The sequence below is a fragment of the Seriola lalandi genome, unplaced genomic scaffold, assembly GCF_002814215.2.
Source record: "Seriola lalandi dorsalis isolate HSWRI2012SDOR001 ecotype SW California unplaced genomic scaffold, Sedor1 jcf7180002054916, whole genome shotgun sequence".
NCBI lineage: Eukaryota > Metazoa > Chordata > Actinopteri > Carangiformes > Carangidae > Seriola > Seriola lalandi.
In genome coordinates this window covers 1,173,922-1,189,999 of record NW_019525468.1, presented here as the reverse complement: position 1 = coordinate 1,189,999, position 16,078 = coordinate 1,173,922, and the positions used below count along the sequence as shown (strand labels likewise).

Here is a 16,078-nt window from a genome sequence, read left to right as displayed (position 1 = left end):
TGAGTAAAGAGACTCCTCTATTTTGAGTAAACTTTTTTTCTTTTTTTTTTTAAAAAGAAAGTTGAACAGAGGTGCATGATGGGTGAAAAAAGTGGAAAACTGAGGCAGGACTTCTTGAATATAGGTAGAACCTACACATTCTCATAAACTCACTAATGAGTCAGACGAGTTTGATGAAGGTGAGTCAGAGGGTGATGCTGCAGCTAACTGCCTCAAATGATGTAACCTGACAATTTTCTCCTTGCTGGATGGAAAATGTAATTTGTGGGAAGAGTTTCTGGGTTTGGGAGCACTTGTCGGTTAAAAGGGAACTTACAGATAAATGTAAATATCTATATTCAAGTGAGACGCATCTGGCGAAGCTCGGAGGACCCCAGAAAGCAACTCCATTATTGTCCAGCATGCAACGACGACTAGCAGATCCTGGAGGAAATGAGAGAGAGAGAAAAAAACATAATATGGAATTAAGCAAATTCAGAAATTAAATCTGCCCAAGGACCCATCATTATCCACAGTAATACTGGTGTCTATACTGATATACAGCACGACATTACATTCTACATGATGCAAAGACATAGATCAGGATCTGTGGAGAAAGATGTTCACACTTCCTAAAAATCTTGTTTGAATTCTGAATTCAATTTATCATAAAGTCTGGGTAAAACACAGGGAGTCTGCCCAATGAATTTTAATAGATACAGAGAAACAATTTGCAAAAGTATAACAGTGGCACAAAGGTCAAGTTTGTTATTTTCTTGGAGTAAAATAGTGTATCATTGTTACAACCAACAAATATTTCATTTGTAGGAGTTGTATAGTGTTTAATGCCTGCTGGCAGGTAGGAGATAAACCACTGCCAAAGTACTTTCCGAAGACAAAACTGCATCCTCTACCCAAATAAATATTACTTGCTAAAACTCTGACTCTGCCTTTTTAGGAGTAATAGATTAGCATAAATAAACTGTAAAGTTTACCTGTTAATTCAATTTGATCCATTGACTTAGCTCAAATGTAATGTTCAAAAGACAGTGGTTCTAAAAGTGAGGTTCCCAAAAAGGGGAATAATTTATTTTTACTATAATAACATGGGTTTTGTAATAAAACAACTAAAAGTAAAGATCTTATCAGATGGGGGACCCTAGGAAAAAGATTATCAAATGGGGATCCGTGGTCTAATTTGTGTCAGTTTAGGGGTCCTTGGTGTGAAAAAGTTTGAGAACCACTGTTTTAAGATATAATGTTTTACTGGCAAGCTACCTAATTCAGACAGGCATATTTTGATGTCTGAGCCAATGCCATAGTTTGAAAGATGTAGGAACACACTTTAGCTCTGGGCTTAAATAATAAAGAAGACGGTGTCTAGAAAAAAAAAAAAAAAAAAAAATCAAGGTTTGTTCTTTCTTCACCTTTTGGAAGTTAAAAGAAAAACTCTGGCAGCCCGCTGTTTGAGAAACTCTGCGGTTTAGATTAACGGTACTGCGAGAAGTGACACACAAATAAAGTTTGACTGCATTCAAAGGGGACATGTCTGCTGTGCTAATTAAGAGAGGATGCTGGGTAATACATGAGTTGAAATCTTATAATGACTGCCCCAAAGCTCAAAATAGGAATACTACTTAAAAGTCCAGCCATTTTGATGAGCCTTATACATTAATATAATTTCAGCATTTAAGTCTGAGCTCCTATTTGCTCCAGACATAGGAACATCACGGATTTTGAAACACAGGCGGGGGAGTCATGGAGGATATCCTGGTTATAATTTGATGTATTTTAGAATGTTTCCTGCGTTACTAATGAGATGATTGCTGTCCTGTTGTTGCACTGTACTTTCCAGATGTCACTTGAAGTCTAATGTTTGTCTAATGATATTTTTGTGGATGTTTTTGGTTGATTAAGTATGAGTTTCTGTAGGTTCTTTATTTCCTCTCACTGCAGCAAGCTGCTTATGCTACATACCAGGTGGTAATGCACATTCATCCTTATGACTGCTTGTGTTGTGCCGAGTGACAAGGTCATCATTTATATAGAAACATTACTGGCCAATGGTAATCACAAATGAACACAATCTGTGAATAATATACACTAACACACACAATAATAGCTTAAGGCACGTAATGTGACTGACCAGTGGCGTTAGTTGGACACTTGTTGTAGACAGTCTCTCCAGCCGATGCTCTCTTCCACGACATAGCGAGAAGGTGCTCATCTTTACATATCTCGTGAGGAGCTGTAGCAGTAGGTGAGAAAACACATAGAAAAAGTGAAATGATGCACAGTGTATAGAGGGCTCGCAGAAAAAGAAAAAATCACCATGAACACACTCCCACAGACACACACATAGCCAGAGAAAGGAAAAAAAAAGAGGGAGACAGAAAAGCACAAAAACAAGATTCAAATCAATGTTCTCCTGCAGCAGCTCCCAATCTTATTCCCTTGTACATTGCTCAGTGCTCTCCGTCAGTGTCACTGCCTCAGTACAGTATCTCATTCCCTCTTCATCTTACCCCCTCTCTTTATTCATCTGTTTCCCCCCCCTCCCTCTCTTTCATAACCCTGATGAAAAAACGGGGGAGAGTGCTCTGAAGATATTCCGAGGGGGCAGACGAGTGTTGGCAGAGGCAGTGCAGAGAGATGAAGAGGGACGGAGAGCAAAGAGAGAGAGAGACATACAGAAAACGAGAAAATGTGATATGATGTTCCCCTTGCAACGCCAACAGACAAGATCCTCGTCTTGCGTGGAAGAGACTTGAGAGCCACTCAAAACAAAGGGGTCACGGTGGAGGCTGCACTCCAGCATTTATCATCTGTAGCCTGTCAGAGCTCGACGCAAGCACGCACACATGTGGCTTTCAGGCTCGTACAGAAAACACACTTGAATATTCACTATGCGCGGCACACACAAAGCTCAGTCAAGAGACATGCTTATTAAACCGCACTGTTTCCTGTGGTGGCTGACACTCTGACAAATCGCACCGAGTGGACCATTGAACATGTTGCCGTCAACCAGGCAGGGAAATACAGAGAGAAATAAAAGCAAGAGAGAGACAATGAGGAAGATGAAAGTGGAGAGATTGTGATATGTAACCGTTTGGGTACCTATGCTTTTGTTGATTTTTGAAGTGAAGAGCACGAAATACAACCCCAGCAGCCCACTAAGTCAGCACTACAGACGTAACCTCTCCTTTAATGTTTGTTTGTTGCAGGGGTTGTAAATGTATATCCTTCTTCTCACTTAACAAAAAATCTATTAAATATGTAATTTGCCCTGTGGTGCCCAAATTTTTGTATATAACTTTAAAAGGACAAAAATGGAGTAACTCACAGGTACATAAAGGACAAAAGGAAAGCACCACAAGGCAAGGACATGCAAAATCAATGAGGAGGTAAAGATCAATGGGTATACGAGTCAACAGAGAGACAGACAAGTGACAGATAAAGCAAAGAAAAGTGCCAGTCTAAAATTGTGATGGAAGCCTTTGGCGGTGGTGAAAATCACCTCCATTTTGCCTGACAAATACTGCACATGTGCAGATTGGGTGCACACACAGAGATACAGAGATACAGAGATACAGAGATACAGAGATACAGAGATACAGACACACACACACACACACACACACACACACACACACACACACACACACACACACACACACACACACACACACACACACACACTCCTTTTTTCTGTCAGGTACCCAACTAGGAGAGGTGTGCAGAGAAACTCAGCCACACAGAACAAAAATAACGAAAGTGTTTACAGATTTTTCAAGCATGAATAATATATACACAAGCATATATTGTGGTTTTGAGTCACTGACCAGGGCACTTCTTCTCGTTACAGGACCGGACTTCCTCTCCTGAGCCATCGCAGGGGTAGCCCTGTACACCGGTGCCCTCACACATCCTGAAGCGACGCTGCCAACCGGAGTCACATGTCTTGCTGCAGAGACTCCAGTGGTTCCAGCTGCCCCAGTTACCTCCACCTAGAACAGCAGCAAAGCACCGCAAGTGAAGATCAGGAAAATGGAAGCAAGAGTGGAGTGTAAGGTGGGAAAGAAAAAAATGAGGCCTGTTGATGGATAGTAAATTTAACTGACAACTCTAAGGCAGCGGCTTCTAAGCTTCCTCTATTTTTTACAGTGGAAGCCAAATTAAAGCTACACAAGCCAATTCTGAGACCCATGCTCATTAAAACACACTAGTATTTTTGTGCTCTGGGGCCCTGGACAAAACAGACTCACAAGCCAAATTGGGTCCCAACCCACAAATTGAAAATATGCGAGAGGCAAATCAGAAAAGACCATGCAGATGCCGTTAGATAATGCATGTTCCATGTTTGCATAATGGCGTTTGAGAGCATGTGAGTGTGAATACTAAGCATTAATTTGTTCCTTACCGCCGCATGAAGGGTTGGTGCATTCTCTGCTCTCCTGATGGGGGCCCTTACATTCAGCCCAGCCGTGCACCGACGCACTGCAGCGTCTCTGCCTCTGCTGGGTCCCCGTGTTACAAGTCACGCTGCATCTCGACCACGGCCCCCACTCCAACCACTGGCCCTCAACTGGACATAGGCACAGAGAGAGAGAGAGAGAGAGATGGAGGTAGATAAAGAGAGACAGGGGTGGGGATGAAGTTGGAAGGAGGAAGATTTTGAGAGACATGTGGATAAATTGATCCGGATTTTTGAAGAGAAGGAAGAAGAGGATGTAAGGGAGAAGGAAGGTGCAGAGGAAGAAAAGAGACAGGGCAGAGAAAGTGAGTTGGCTACAAGAAAACAGAATAAACAATGAGTTAAGACAGAGTACAAAGAAAGTACAGAGGCTATTTGATTTTACAAAATTAGCAACAAACAAACATAACACACTTCAGGGTTTTATGGACATTTTAAATATTTCAATCTGTTACGAAATAGCTGATTACAATTCCTTTCATGCTTTGTTTTAAACAGTTCATACAGAGTACAGCCAGTTGGATTTTTCGTTCACAGTGTTATTAGAAAAGAACCGCATTTCAACTCTTGACTGGTGTTTGTGGAGAAATAGATAAAAAGAAAAAAAAAGATATTTTCAATATAATGCAATACCGCCTGTCAGACGGCGCACGAATACCAAACAGTTGAACGAAAGCCTGACGACATGCACCGGTGTAATCAAAGCCCCCACTGTCTCCTTTAATAAGGGAGTGTTGCTGGAGTAATTGAGTTGCCAAACAAAATACACAAGATGCAAAAAAAAAAAGAAAAAAAAATCTATGATAATCAAAAACAGTCAGATGAATCATTTATAGTCTGTGTAATCAAATATTTCTGATATTTTAGTAGCGTCAAAGTTGGTGATAGTTTAGACAATTCTGAGGCTCTCTGCCTCAGAAAAGAACAGAATGTTCTCGTGTGGAAATGCTTGACTGCAAGTGAAGGTCTGTGACAAATAAAATGTAAGTGAACACTTCATGCTTCCTGGTACATATTCCTGATTGGAAATCTCTGTAATAAAAACTTTATTCGGCCACAGGTTAATTACTGAGCTCTATTATTACTCCAGTTGAATGTGTTGAGGGGTTAACATCTAAAATTCTACCTGTAGCAACTGTAAACATGAAAAAGCCATTTTTTAAGAGGGTTTTTATTGTAATGTTGTCACAACAATCGTGGTTTGGTTTACACATTAATTACCTGCACTGAATAGTTGATTGTTATTCTCAAATAAATTATTTTTGCTTTCTCTGCCACTGTCGCAGAAACACATATTCCTGGAGGTAATCATTTAAAATGACAAACAGTACTGTTGGCAGCAGTGTCACTTACGTAAATCCAACTCATGTGTTGCCTCCGGTTTTGTTACTGGATTTCAGCTATGCTTTGAATTGTTTCTGCTTGTCATATTTTACAACAGAACTCCAACAAATTGAAATTGGGAATGATTATTGATGACGACATTTTCCCATGAAATATACTTTGATTATGGGAATAAAACAAGCTGAAGACATCAAATTGACAGACAATCGCCTTAAAACGTTGATGAGGCCGACTACTGATAGTGGGCTTCTCAGAGCTTTTTTTTTTGCTGAATTACGTTGCCTGCTGCAGGTAACAAGAGACTGGGTGGGACTGAACCAAATCAGTAAAGCTGTGGGCTGTAAAAGAGCTAAAATACACTAAAACACAGGTTGGTAAGTAAATTTGGTCTCAGGACAATTTTTTCTCTAATCCATCAGATGGCTGGCCAGAACATAATCAAAGGCTGATTTAAGAAATAGATTGATTAAAAATGCAACTGGAATTTGCTTTATTACTGTTCATGTGTGACGCTGTAGCTCCCAGTTGCATATTATATGTTTCATTGATTTACTGAACTGGTGTTATTTTTTGGCACATTACACTTCGTATGCCTGTTATGTCGGAGGTCTGTCAAGAAAGCAACAGAACCTTTGGAACCTCCCGTCAGAACTTTTCAGAATAAAGGGTCACAATAGCTTGAAAAAAAAAGCATTGCTGCAAAAAATAAACAAAAACAAAACAAAAATAAAGAACTTTCTTGTGCTTTTATTTTGTAGGCAAAATCGCTAAAGAGGAAGTGATTCTGTGGGTAACTGCTTCTGCCACAACAGAGATCTATTTTAGTCCCAGGCGCTGTGCACTGACTACAGTGCAGCCCGCAGCCTGATGTGTGTTTGTCTGTCAGTCACTCTAAATATGGATAAAAGCATTCTTCTGTTGGGGCTAGATTCTCTATTTGGACATTATAGCTATATGTTGGACAGTCACTTCGATATTGTAAGATTTAAAAAGATTGATTTGAATTTGAATTCAAAATAATCTGGTGGGCCAGATATTAATACTGGCAGAGCAGTTTTGGCCCTTGGGCTGCCAGTTGCCAACCACTGCACTAAGACATGTTATGTAAGACAAGCTAAGAGAAGCTGATGGAGGGAGAATTTTCTGTGTGGTCATCACTCCAAATGAAAACTTTCACTTCTGATTCAGTGTAAAGATAAAAATATTGAGTACTGCAGCTTTACATTTTGATTAGCACTAATTGAATAAACTGAACAGAATTGTGTTTTCCTTTACTGACAACAAATTATTTTACATATACTACATGTGCTATTATTGAACATGAGTTCTAGGACTATACAGTAGCCTCTCTATATTACCAACAGCAGCAATTCAAAGTGAGAACCATTCTTGTATCGGCTCAGAATGATATATTGATATACACATTCTACAGAAAGGGGCTTAAAGCAGCAGAGAAAGTGGAGTACAGTGCTGTAAATGTATTTGTCTGGTTCTCCCAAGCGGGAAGGCTTTGCCAACTCTCCTTGGTAATGTGGTCAATCACACTGTGTGTGACTCGTACAGCGTTCCAACTATCTGGGTCTAACACTATGTTGGAGATGACAGCTAGAATTGAAATGTGAACATGACATTTCCCAGGATTAATCCTGTGTAATTAAAGTGCTAAATCTGAAAATGCCTTTTAAAAGACAAACAAACCAGAAGAATCCTTATTTTCCTATCATTGTGAAAACACTTGCTTCTCAAACACATGAACGTGCACAATCACACACGCACAAAAAATGTCATTAACACATAAATATTGTTTGTGCAGAAAAGAAAACGCATTTAGAGCTAAATCTGTAAGCTCAAAGTTGCACCAAAATTGTTTTCAATCACTGGCAGGAACGATATTGCTTCCATGCAAGACAAGCTACAGTACATTTATGGGAAGACGGTTCCCAGCAGGGCCAACAAGCACCGTGTCAACAAACAAAGGGGGGTAGCACGGCAGCTCTCTGGTAAGAAGCTTTTATCTTGCCAAAGCCACAAAATATCAATATGCCTGTAATTAAGACATCATCATTAATCCCTGCATATGCTTGGCTATGAACTGACTATTTATATTGTGAGAAAATATTGTAGGTGTCAGGGAACTTAAAGGCAATTTCCAGCCAGCTCTCTGCCTACACACATGTGCCTTTTTAGTTCTTGATGTGAGCTCTAAAAGGTCTAATATGATCAAATTAATTATTCATGAATGACATTTCTCTTGATTTTACTCTTAGACTGTTGATTGTCTTTATGTGATGCTGCAGCTGTCATATTAACATCTGCAGCTCTGCCCACATATGCATGCATTTTTCTTGATGTGTTAGCTTAGCATGTGTCGACATAAGAGACGAGCCAGTTTGAAGAGGGGTGAGAAATTATTCTAAGAGTCCAATTTAATTAATGTAAATCTGCACTGGTGTAGCATACTGTGCTATAGATTGGATAGAGTATGCTGTATGGCGCAGTTTACAATCTACAGAGTATCTGCAATGATATCAAGTCTCTGAGGCACAAACACAAGCATGCAAGCGCGCGGACACACACACACACACACATATAGACAAGATGCATCAAAGCTCTATTCTCTGTGCATGGACGTTTTCTGGCAAAAGGCCTATGCTGGTATTCATCATTTCAAAGGACGATTGCCTTTGAACTCCCAAAAGCACGCTGAGTCTGTTGTGATGCACACACATACACAAACACATGGACCGTATGAAAACACACATACACAGATTTCCTTAAGGCCCTTGAAAGGAAGAGCCTACCCTTTCTCCCAAACCCTCTCTTTCCATCACTGTTCCCAAAACAGCATGGCAAAACATCCCGGAGGCCATACTTTAGATTACGACGTCTCCATATTCCTCCCTTTTGGAGACATAACTTTGCAGCCTCTTTGTCTGGCAATGGGGATAGTTTTGTTTTATTTAAATATTAACCTTATAAAAACCCCTGCTTTTAAAGACATAAGAAAAAGCAAAACAAAAATAAATAAATAAAAGACAGACTCCGCTACATTTACATAATGTAAAGGCAATATACATGCACAGACCAGAAGAAAACGATACAGGATTCTTTGCCATAGCAATAATAAATAAGAAGCACTTACCCTATGATAATTACTCGGGCTGTGAGTGATTACATACTATACAAGCACACACACTCAGACTGAAATCAATTCAGGGAAAAAAAACGGATATTATTCAGAAGGCAGCCACCAACGCTGTTTCAAACCGCCTTACGTTTCAGTGTCTGTGTGTCCATTAATACCATTATTTCAATGTTGTGCCGAAACCATTTATATTTTGCCAACAGAGAAGGCTCTGAACAAATTAAATCACTGAAATGAATATTCCTTTATAAAGTCAATGCTTTCAAAGTAAGTGGTTTTCTAAAGGGACACTTGAAATACTAAATTAAAATTGCACAGAGTCAATGCATATGCCTAAAGTATACTTGAAGTCCTAAAATGCCAAAGGCATTTCCTTAATGCCAGAGTAAGTACATCTTGGTATTTACATATCAGGAGACAATATGAAGTTTCTATCTAGAAAGCTGCTCTATAATAAGCTACAGTCATTCTTGGTCAAACCTGCCTCTCAGAGTCTGCTCCACTGAGACTCTATATCAATCACTGGTCAATCCTATTTGTCTCCAATGGCAGCCTGATAAAGATGTTTCAAGCTGAGCCAGACTGGAATAAAATCCTGTGGTACCCTCGACACAAGAATAAGATGAGGCTGCACCAGGGAGTTATTGCTCTTGACAAGGTATAGGCCCATTAGGTAAACTCAGAGACAATAGCTGAAGAGCTGCACTGCAGGACTGCTCAGCAATCAATTGGAGTATGGAACTGATGAAGATGGAACTGAAAACTCTAGAAGTGAGGATACAGAAGTTAAGGCAATGAGCGAGAACAAGCAGGAAAGATGGCAGTTATGCTGCATTCACACCATGACAGCAGAACAGGAAGAACAGTAGAAAAGCTCCCCTTATTCCGAATTGGAAGTGTTTATGCATCAGTCCAAGTGCATTACTCCCACTACTACCCTTTAGCATCAAACTAGATAAACTAAAATTAAGCCTAAATTAGTTATTTGCATTATGTGTGTTTCATTTGTTGCAGTTCATTAACACTTGAAACCAGGTAAAAATAAACAGTGTTTAGCTCCTTTGTACATTATCAGACAGACAAGAGAAAAAGTAGACAGCCATGCTAATGGCTAATGGCTAATGGCTAATGGATAATGGTTAACGGCTTGGTGAGGCTGTACTTTGGGACAGTGCTACATTGAATTAAATGCTGATGTCAGCATGCTAACTACCTCACAATAACAATGCAGACCTGCTGGTCTTCAGCAGAACAATTATTTATATTTACTATCTTTGTTTAGCATGTTAGCATACTAACATTTACTACTTACTACTAGCACTAAATACAAAGTACATTTGAGGCTAATGGGAATGTCATTAGTTTTCAGGTATTTGGATAATCAAAATTTAATTTTGAATTTTGAAGTAAATTATCACAACTTGATGACGGAAAGGAAACAACAGGGAACATAAATGTCATTCAATAGTTGTCAAAATAATTCACTTAGGGGAAAACATGACAAGTGAATAGTGTAAATCTTTGAACTAAAACCATGAAACCTCTCCTCTTTCTTGATTATTTACATCATGACATAATGTGTGCCAATTTGTATACATCTCTGGAAAAGAAACTTGAACATTGGATAAAGCCGGGTTCAAAACTCCTGATGTATTATAGTCAAAGGTTTTTACAGAGGGGCTCTTGGATATTTCTTTTTATCACCCCATTAATCAGAAAGTAGTGTTAACTGCCATAAAAAAAATTTTTTCAATCTTTTTAGGAATAAAATGTTATATAAATCAGCTATATGTGTGATTTAATTAGCCAAACTGATTCTATTAGTCGTGCTAAAATATGAACTTTTTTTTTACGAGTATGTTGACACTTTTGTAGTTGTCAGAGCTGTCAGAAATGACAGACTTAGTATTGTGGAAGGCTGACATGAAGTTTCCCACTGAGATTCTTGGTAATTATGATCTGCATGATATGTTGTGGAAGCAGCATTGGCCACATTTGAACAGAAGAGAGAGATTTTGTTAGTACCAGAGCTATAATGGAAGAACAAAAATATGACTGCACATGCATGTAAATTCAAGTTCTGTGACAGCAACCTGTTTGGCTTTAATCTCTGTGACTTGTATGAAACAAGAAGAAGACAGAGTCGTGCTTGAATAGGCAGAGAGACTGAGAAAGAGAGAGTGGCTGTATCATGTAAATGGGGATGGTACTAACCAGGACACACTGCTATGTTGCAGAGTTTGGTCTGAATCTCAGGCCGTCCGCAAGCCACGGCCACGCCGCCGTTCACACACTTCCTGGTTCGCGTCCTGGAGCCCCGCCCACAGGTCACAGAGCACAGACTCCATGATGACCACTCCTCCCACAGCCCATTCACTGCAAACACCCACGAACACGACACGACAAAACACGCACAACATGGGGATGAGGAATGAGGGAGGGAGAGAGGGAGGGAGGGAGGGAAGGGGGAGGGGTGGAGCATCCCATCACAGGCAAGAGGGTTAGAGAATGAGAGAAACATGAGATATTAAATGAGTGTGAGCACATTCGTCGAAAAACACAAAGGAGGTGCCCTTCTGACCTCCAGAAAACATTCCACTTAGAAAGGAAAAGAAACACTGAGAATGAACTGGCACTTACATGTTATTACATGAGAGAAAATGGAGGTTAGGAATGGACACTCTTACATTTGAAGTCATGCAGCTTGAGTTATGATAAGGAAATGAATGTGGTAAGTTTGCTCTGCTTGAAATTATTAGAGCTTTCAGTTATTATATACAGTGTACCAAAGGATCCCAGGACTCTAGTGACTTCAAACACCATTTAAAGCATTGAAAATGTGTTTTTACTCTCTTCTCGTTCCTGCTTTATTGCACATTGCGTCCCATTTTAGCAACAGCTGAAGTTGAAATAAATCAAAATAGCATAAACAAGCGGTGGAGTTGCACAAAAACTTTGTAGATAATGAACGCAACTTTGAGAACGGTGCTTTACTGAACGCTGGTTCTTTCAAAACTTTACCTTACTTTACCTGTGCATCAGCTATGTGACACTGGTAGATTGTGCCATGTAAGAGAAGACACAGGCACACACACACGCACACACAAACACACACACACACAAAGATAATTGCCAAAATTATTTGGAGATGTCTGGCTTGGGTTTACAGAGAAAAGAATGCAAAAGAAATGTTCAACAAGAGGCTCCAAAAATGGAGAAGATGAATGACAGGATTGGTTAATGAGTGTCAAGAAGCAACAGAATTAAAAACAGATGAAAATGATTAAAAAAAAAAAAAAAGGAGAATTCAAGCGTATTTAAAAGTACAGGAAAAGATTTCATAATGTTTGAGAGAATGTGGAATGAAAACAAGAGCCAAGAAAAGGAGTAGGTTATTTTGAAAATCTGAGCGAGAGACCAGAGGAGATTAAGCTATGTTAAAAGAGATGGAAGAAAGAGAGAGAAGCAGATTTGGAGAAATTCTGGAAGAGGGATAGAAAGCAAGATCTATAGAGGGAGAGAGAGGGACAGAGGGAAGGAGAAAAAGTTAGAGACAGCAGGATGAAGATTGCTGGTCCTGTGTTGAGCAAAGCTAAATAAATCATGGCGATAAATAATTAAGTCTACTCTGTGAAGGAAGGCTCAGAGGAGCAGGAGTAGAAGGCTGAGAGAGAGGGAGATGACGACGATATTAAAAAGTATTAAGATATGGAGAGCTGGTAAATACCGAGATATCCTTAGATTCAGCAAAACATGCTACGTGCTGAACAAATCGGCTATATGTTGCAAAGACGGCAGAGAAAAAAAAGCATCAGGGCTGGATCCTGTGGTGAGCATTTGTGTTGCTTTTGCTTTTCTTTAATGAAATGCTTTTTCAAGTAAGCTCATTTGTGAGTCTGTTCTTAAGTTGAAATTTAGCCAAGTTATAACAAAAGTGGGTAGTGAATAGAGATTTACATTTCACTTAACTTCACTTTCATTTAAATGGTGTTGCAACATACAAACTATTTACTATTCAAAAAACACACGTTGCTGCAGCATAGCTAACGGAACCAACTGACAAAGCTGATATTAGCTTGTTGGGCTAATACATTCAATAAGGATACTTGATCAATTTGCTGTTAAAAGACCTATTTGTAAGCTTTGCTACTGCTGCTTAGCCAACATTAGAATTAACAGCTGTTTACTTACCAGTCTGGTCAAGAGCTTCAGCAGTAGCTGTGTTTACAATACAAGAGGTTATAATACATGCGTATGATAGCATGCTAACTTCGGTGGAAGAAAGTAAGTGATAGAAAAAGAAGAAAAAGAAAAGGGTTGCTTTCCACCTCTGGAGACAGTCCTTGGCAAGTAAAGGAATGAAGTTTGATGGTGAACTCACAACGTTTCATCTAGATTCGCAAGTAAACAGCTGTTAATGCTAATGCACGCTATGTAGCAATAACAAAACTTACAAATAGCTCCTGTAAATTATGATTTAAAATGACATCTCCAAAAAGTAAAATATGAATAAACACAATGCACCTCAAGTTATAAAACTTAAGCCAATAACGTTAGACTAATTAACCAAATAGCATTGGTTAGGTTAGCATACTTGAATATTTTCCCTCATTCTGAATTGCTTGAATACTACTTACTCTAAAACAAATTGTTTTTCATGTATGCACATATAGGTATAATAAAGTGGTACATACATTTGAAAATGATTGGCTGTTAAGTTCAAAATTTTATTTGGCCCCTAAAACTGCTGTATTAGGAAGTTGTGTTATGGCTTTACACTATTTATTGCTTTTGACTGGATGTTGCTGCAGATGTTTCCCGATAGCAGAGTTACACATTTGTAAGACTTAACTAGCTAAAGACATTTCTTAAGGTTTAATTGTACAACCTGATTTAGCAAATCATCAGCTAATAGTTACAAATAGTGGCCTACAGTCCATGAGCTACAGGCTTAGTAGTGGATTACAGCAACAAGCTGCTGGTGCAACCCAGTCCAGAACTTTAAATATTATTGAGGTTGACAATCATCTAGGAATTTGTGAGTCATACTGTAGATAAAAATAACTGTTCCCAATTTAATTAAATCAATTAACTTTTAACTATTGAGTTTTGAAATCATAATTTACTGCAATGCACTGAGAAAGTTGTGGCTGTGAAGCAGTTGTTACTGATGTGAAAGGTGTTGTTTTAATGCAGCATACGGCTGATGTAGTGAATGTTTTTGCATCAAACATGAAACAAGACTTATTTCCAAAATAATAAATTGAATAAATCATGGTAGTAATAAAATATAACTGGCATCTTCAAAGAGCAAACAGATTTCTTGGTGGTATCTCAATTCAAATTGTAAAAACCTTATCAGAAGGCTGAGTCAAACAGACTCCATAATACAATAAAAAGCAGAAAGAAGCTGAAAAAAGAAAAACATACAAGTCAGTCAGAGTTTTGTTATTTAGTTGTTTTTTTTCTTTTACAATAATTGCTTGTAAGACATTACTTATTCATCCAAATCGAATCTTCAGCTCTCAAACTCTGTACAAGTGTATCTGAAGTCTGACTGCGCAAAGCCAATCAATTAGCCTATAAAATCAAGCTTGAAGCGGCTCTGGTACTGAGACATTAAAAGCAGTAAATATCAGGTGGATATGGGAACAAGAGAAGAAAAATGTAGGAGCATTTAAGCAAATTAAAGTGGAAAAAACATAACAAAAAATGTCTTCAGATAATTAATAAGAATTAGGAGTGTACTGCACTGCCTTGCATTGGTGTCCAGGTAAATTTTTCAGTCATAAACAAAGCATCACAGGGCAATTATATCAAATATATTGTGTATGTTGACAACAACAGCTACATTAACATAATACAGCAAATCTCAGTTCAGCTGTGCACATTAAAAGGGAGTTCATTGCCATCGGGGGTTGCAGTCACAGAGGGAGGTGGAAAAGAGCATGTTTACAGCAGCAAGCACAGAAAAAAAAAACCTATCAGTACTAATCAAACAACAAAGTGACAGATCTGTGTCTTGCAACACCCGGTCACAAGATCATGAAAAAAGTTCATGAACTCCAGATTCTCATCTTCACAAGAGAAAAAATATGCATAAGAGGAATCACACGGACTTACTTATAACCGGCCTTGGTTTCTGATGCAAATGCAAGTAAGCTCACACAAGAGAAGATAAAATGATCTTACTCTTTAATTGAACATATGCAAACACACACAGACTGACTATAGCAGAGCATACACTCACAACACCAACGAGAATAAGTTTAAAGTATATGTAATGAGGATGAATGACTTCTAAACATGTTTCCTGTCCGTAAAATGCCTCATAGTGATTCTAAGGATTATCATCATTACCAGCAATTTCATCTGAGCTCATAGCACAGCATGGCTGCATTATTTAAAGCTGTATATGAATGTGTGTGTGTGTGTGTGTGTGTCTGTGTGTGTTGTTTGCGGGTGCTCCATCTGTATCAGTGTGCCATGGGTTCATGACTGCTTCCTTGCATGCACCCTGTGTCTCTTGCTTTAATGAAAACTGGAAGTGCGGTGTTGAAGCGTTTGACTACGCAGTGACCTCAACATGCTGTGTTCATAATGCACCATTGTTCCACTCCATGTTTTAAATGTCACTGAATCTATGGCAAATGAGCAGAAGCTAAATAGAACAGAAGTAGGGGTACTACGCTTTGGGGCATGAAAGCCATATACCCCAGCACATATTCCAGAAATACAAATAAATAAATTAAAAAAAAGTTAATTTGCCGGCCCAATTACCACCTTGTTTGCTTTGTCAAGAGCCAGACCATTACTTAAAATTGATTATCTGTATCACCTTAATTTAGGATTTTAACCATGGAAAAATTAGGAGAAAAAAATGTCCATTTTCACCTCATTGGCTTTCTGTCCAAGCTACTTTTCTTTGATGTTCCCTAGCTCATGCAGACTTACACACTCACTCACACACACACACACACACACACACACACACACAGGCATACACAGAGAGACATATCCACCCACACTCACACTCATAACACACCCATACTTCTAAGTCTTAACTTATTCACAAACACAAATAAATGGTAAAAAAAAAAACAGAATAAAAAATTCTGCCAAACTCAACTACAGTA

At 38.8% G+C, this 16,078-nt stretch overlaps 1 protein-coding gene across 6 annotated transcripts in view; it reads right to left on the bottom strand.

The window, feature by feature from the left end:
- Positions 1 to 16,078, bottom strand: part of adgrb2 (adhesion G protein-coupled receptor B2) — a 148,528-nt gene that overhangs the window by 86,878 nt on the left and 45,572 nt on the right. For 4 of the 6 annotated variants that reach the window (XM_087169804.1, XM_087169799.1, XM_087169801.1 and 1 more), the window contains exons 4-7: positions 4,400 to 4,564; positions 3,822 to 3,986; positions 2,126 to 2,227; positions 317 to 423 (exon numbers count right to left, since the gene is read on the bottom strand). In XM_087169804.1, the coding sequence (XP_087025930.1) occupies positions 317 to 423; positions 2,126 to 2,227; positions 3,822 to 3,986; positions 4,400 to 4,564 (539 nt within the window). Of the gene's footprint in view, positions 1 to 316; positions 424 to 2,125; positions 2,228 to 3,821; positions 3,987 to 4,399; positions 4,565 to 11,156; positions 11,319 to 16,078 lie in introns of all 6 variants that reach the window. The other 2 variants (XM_087169802.1, XM_087169803.1) reach the window with 1 other exon arrangement.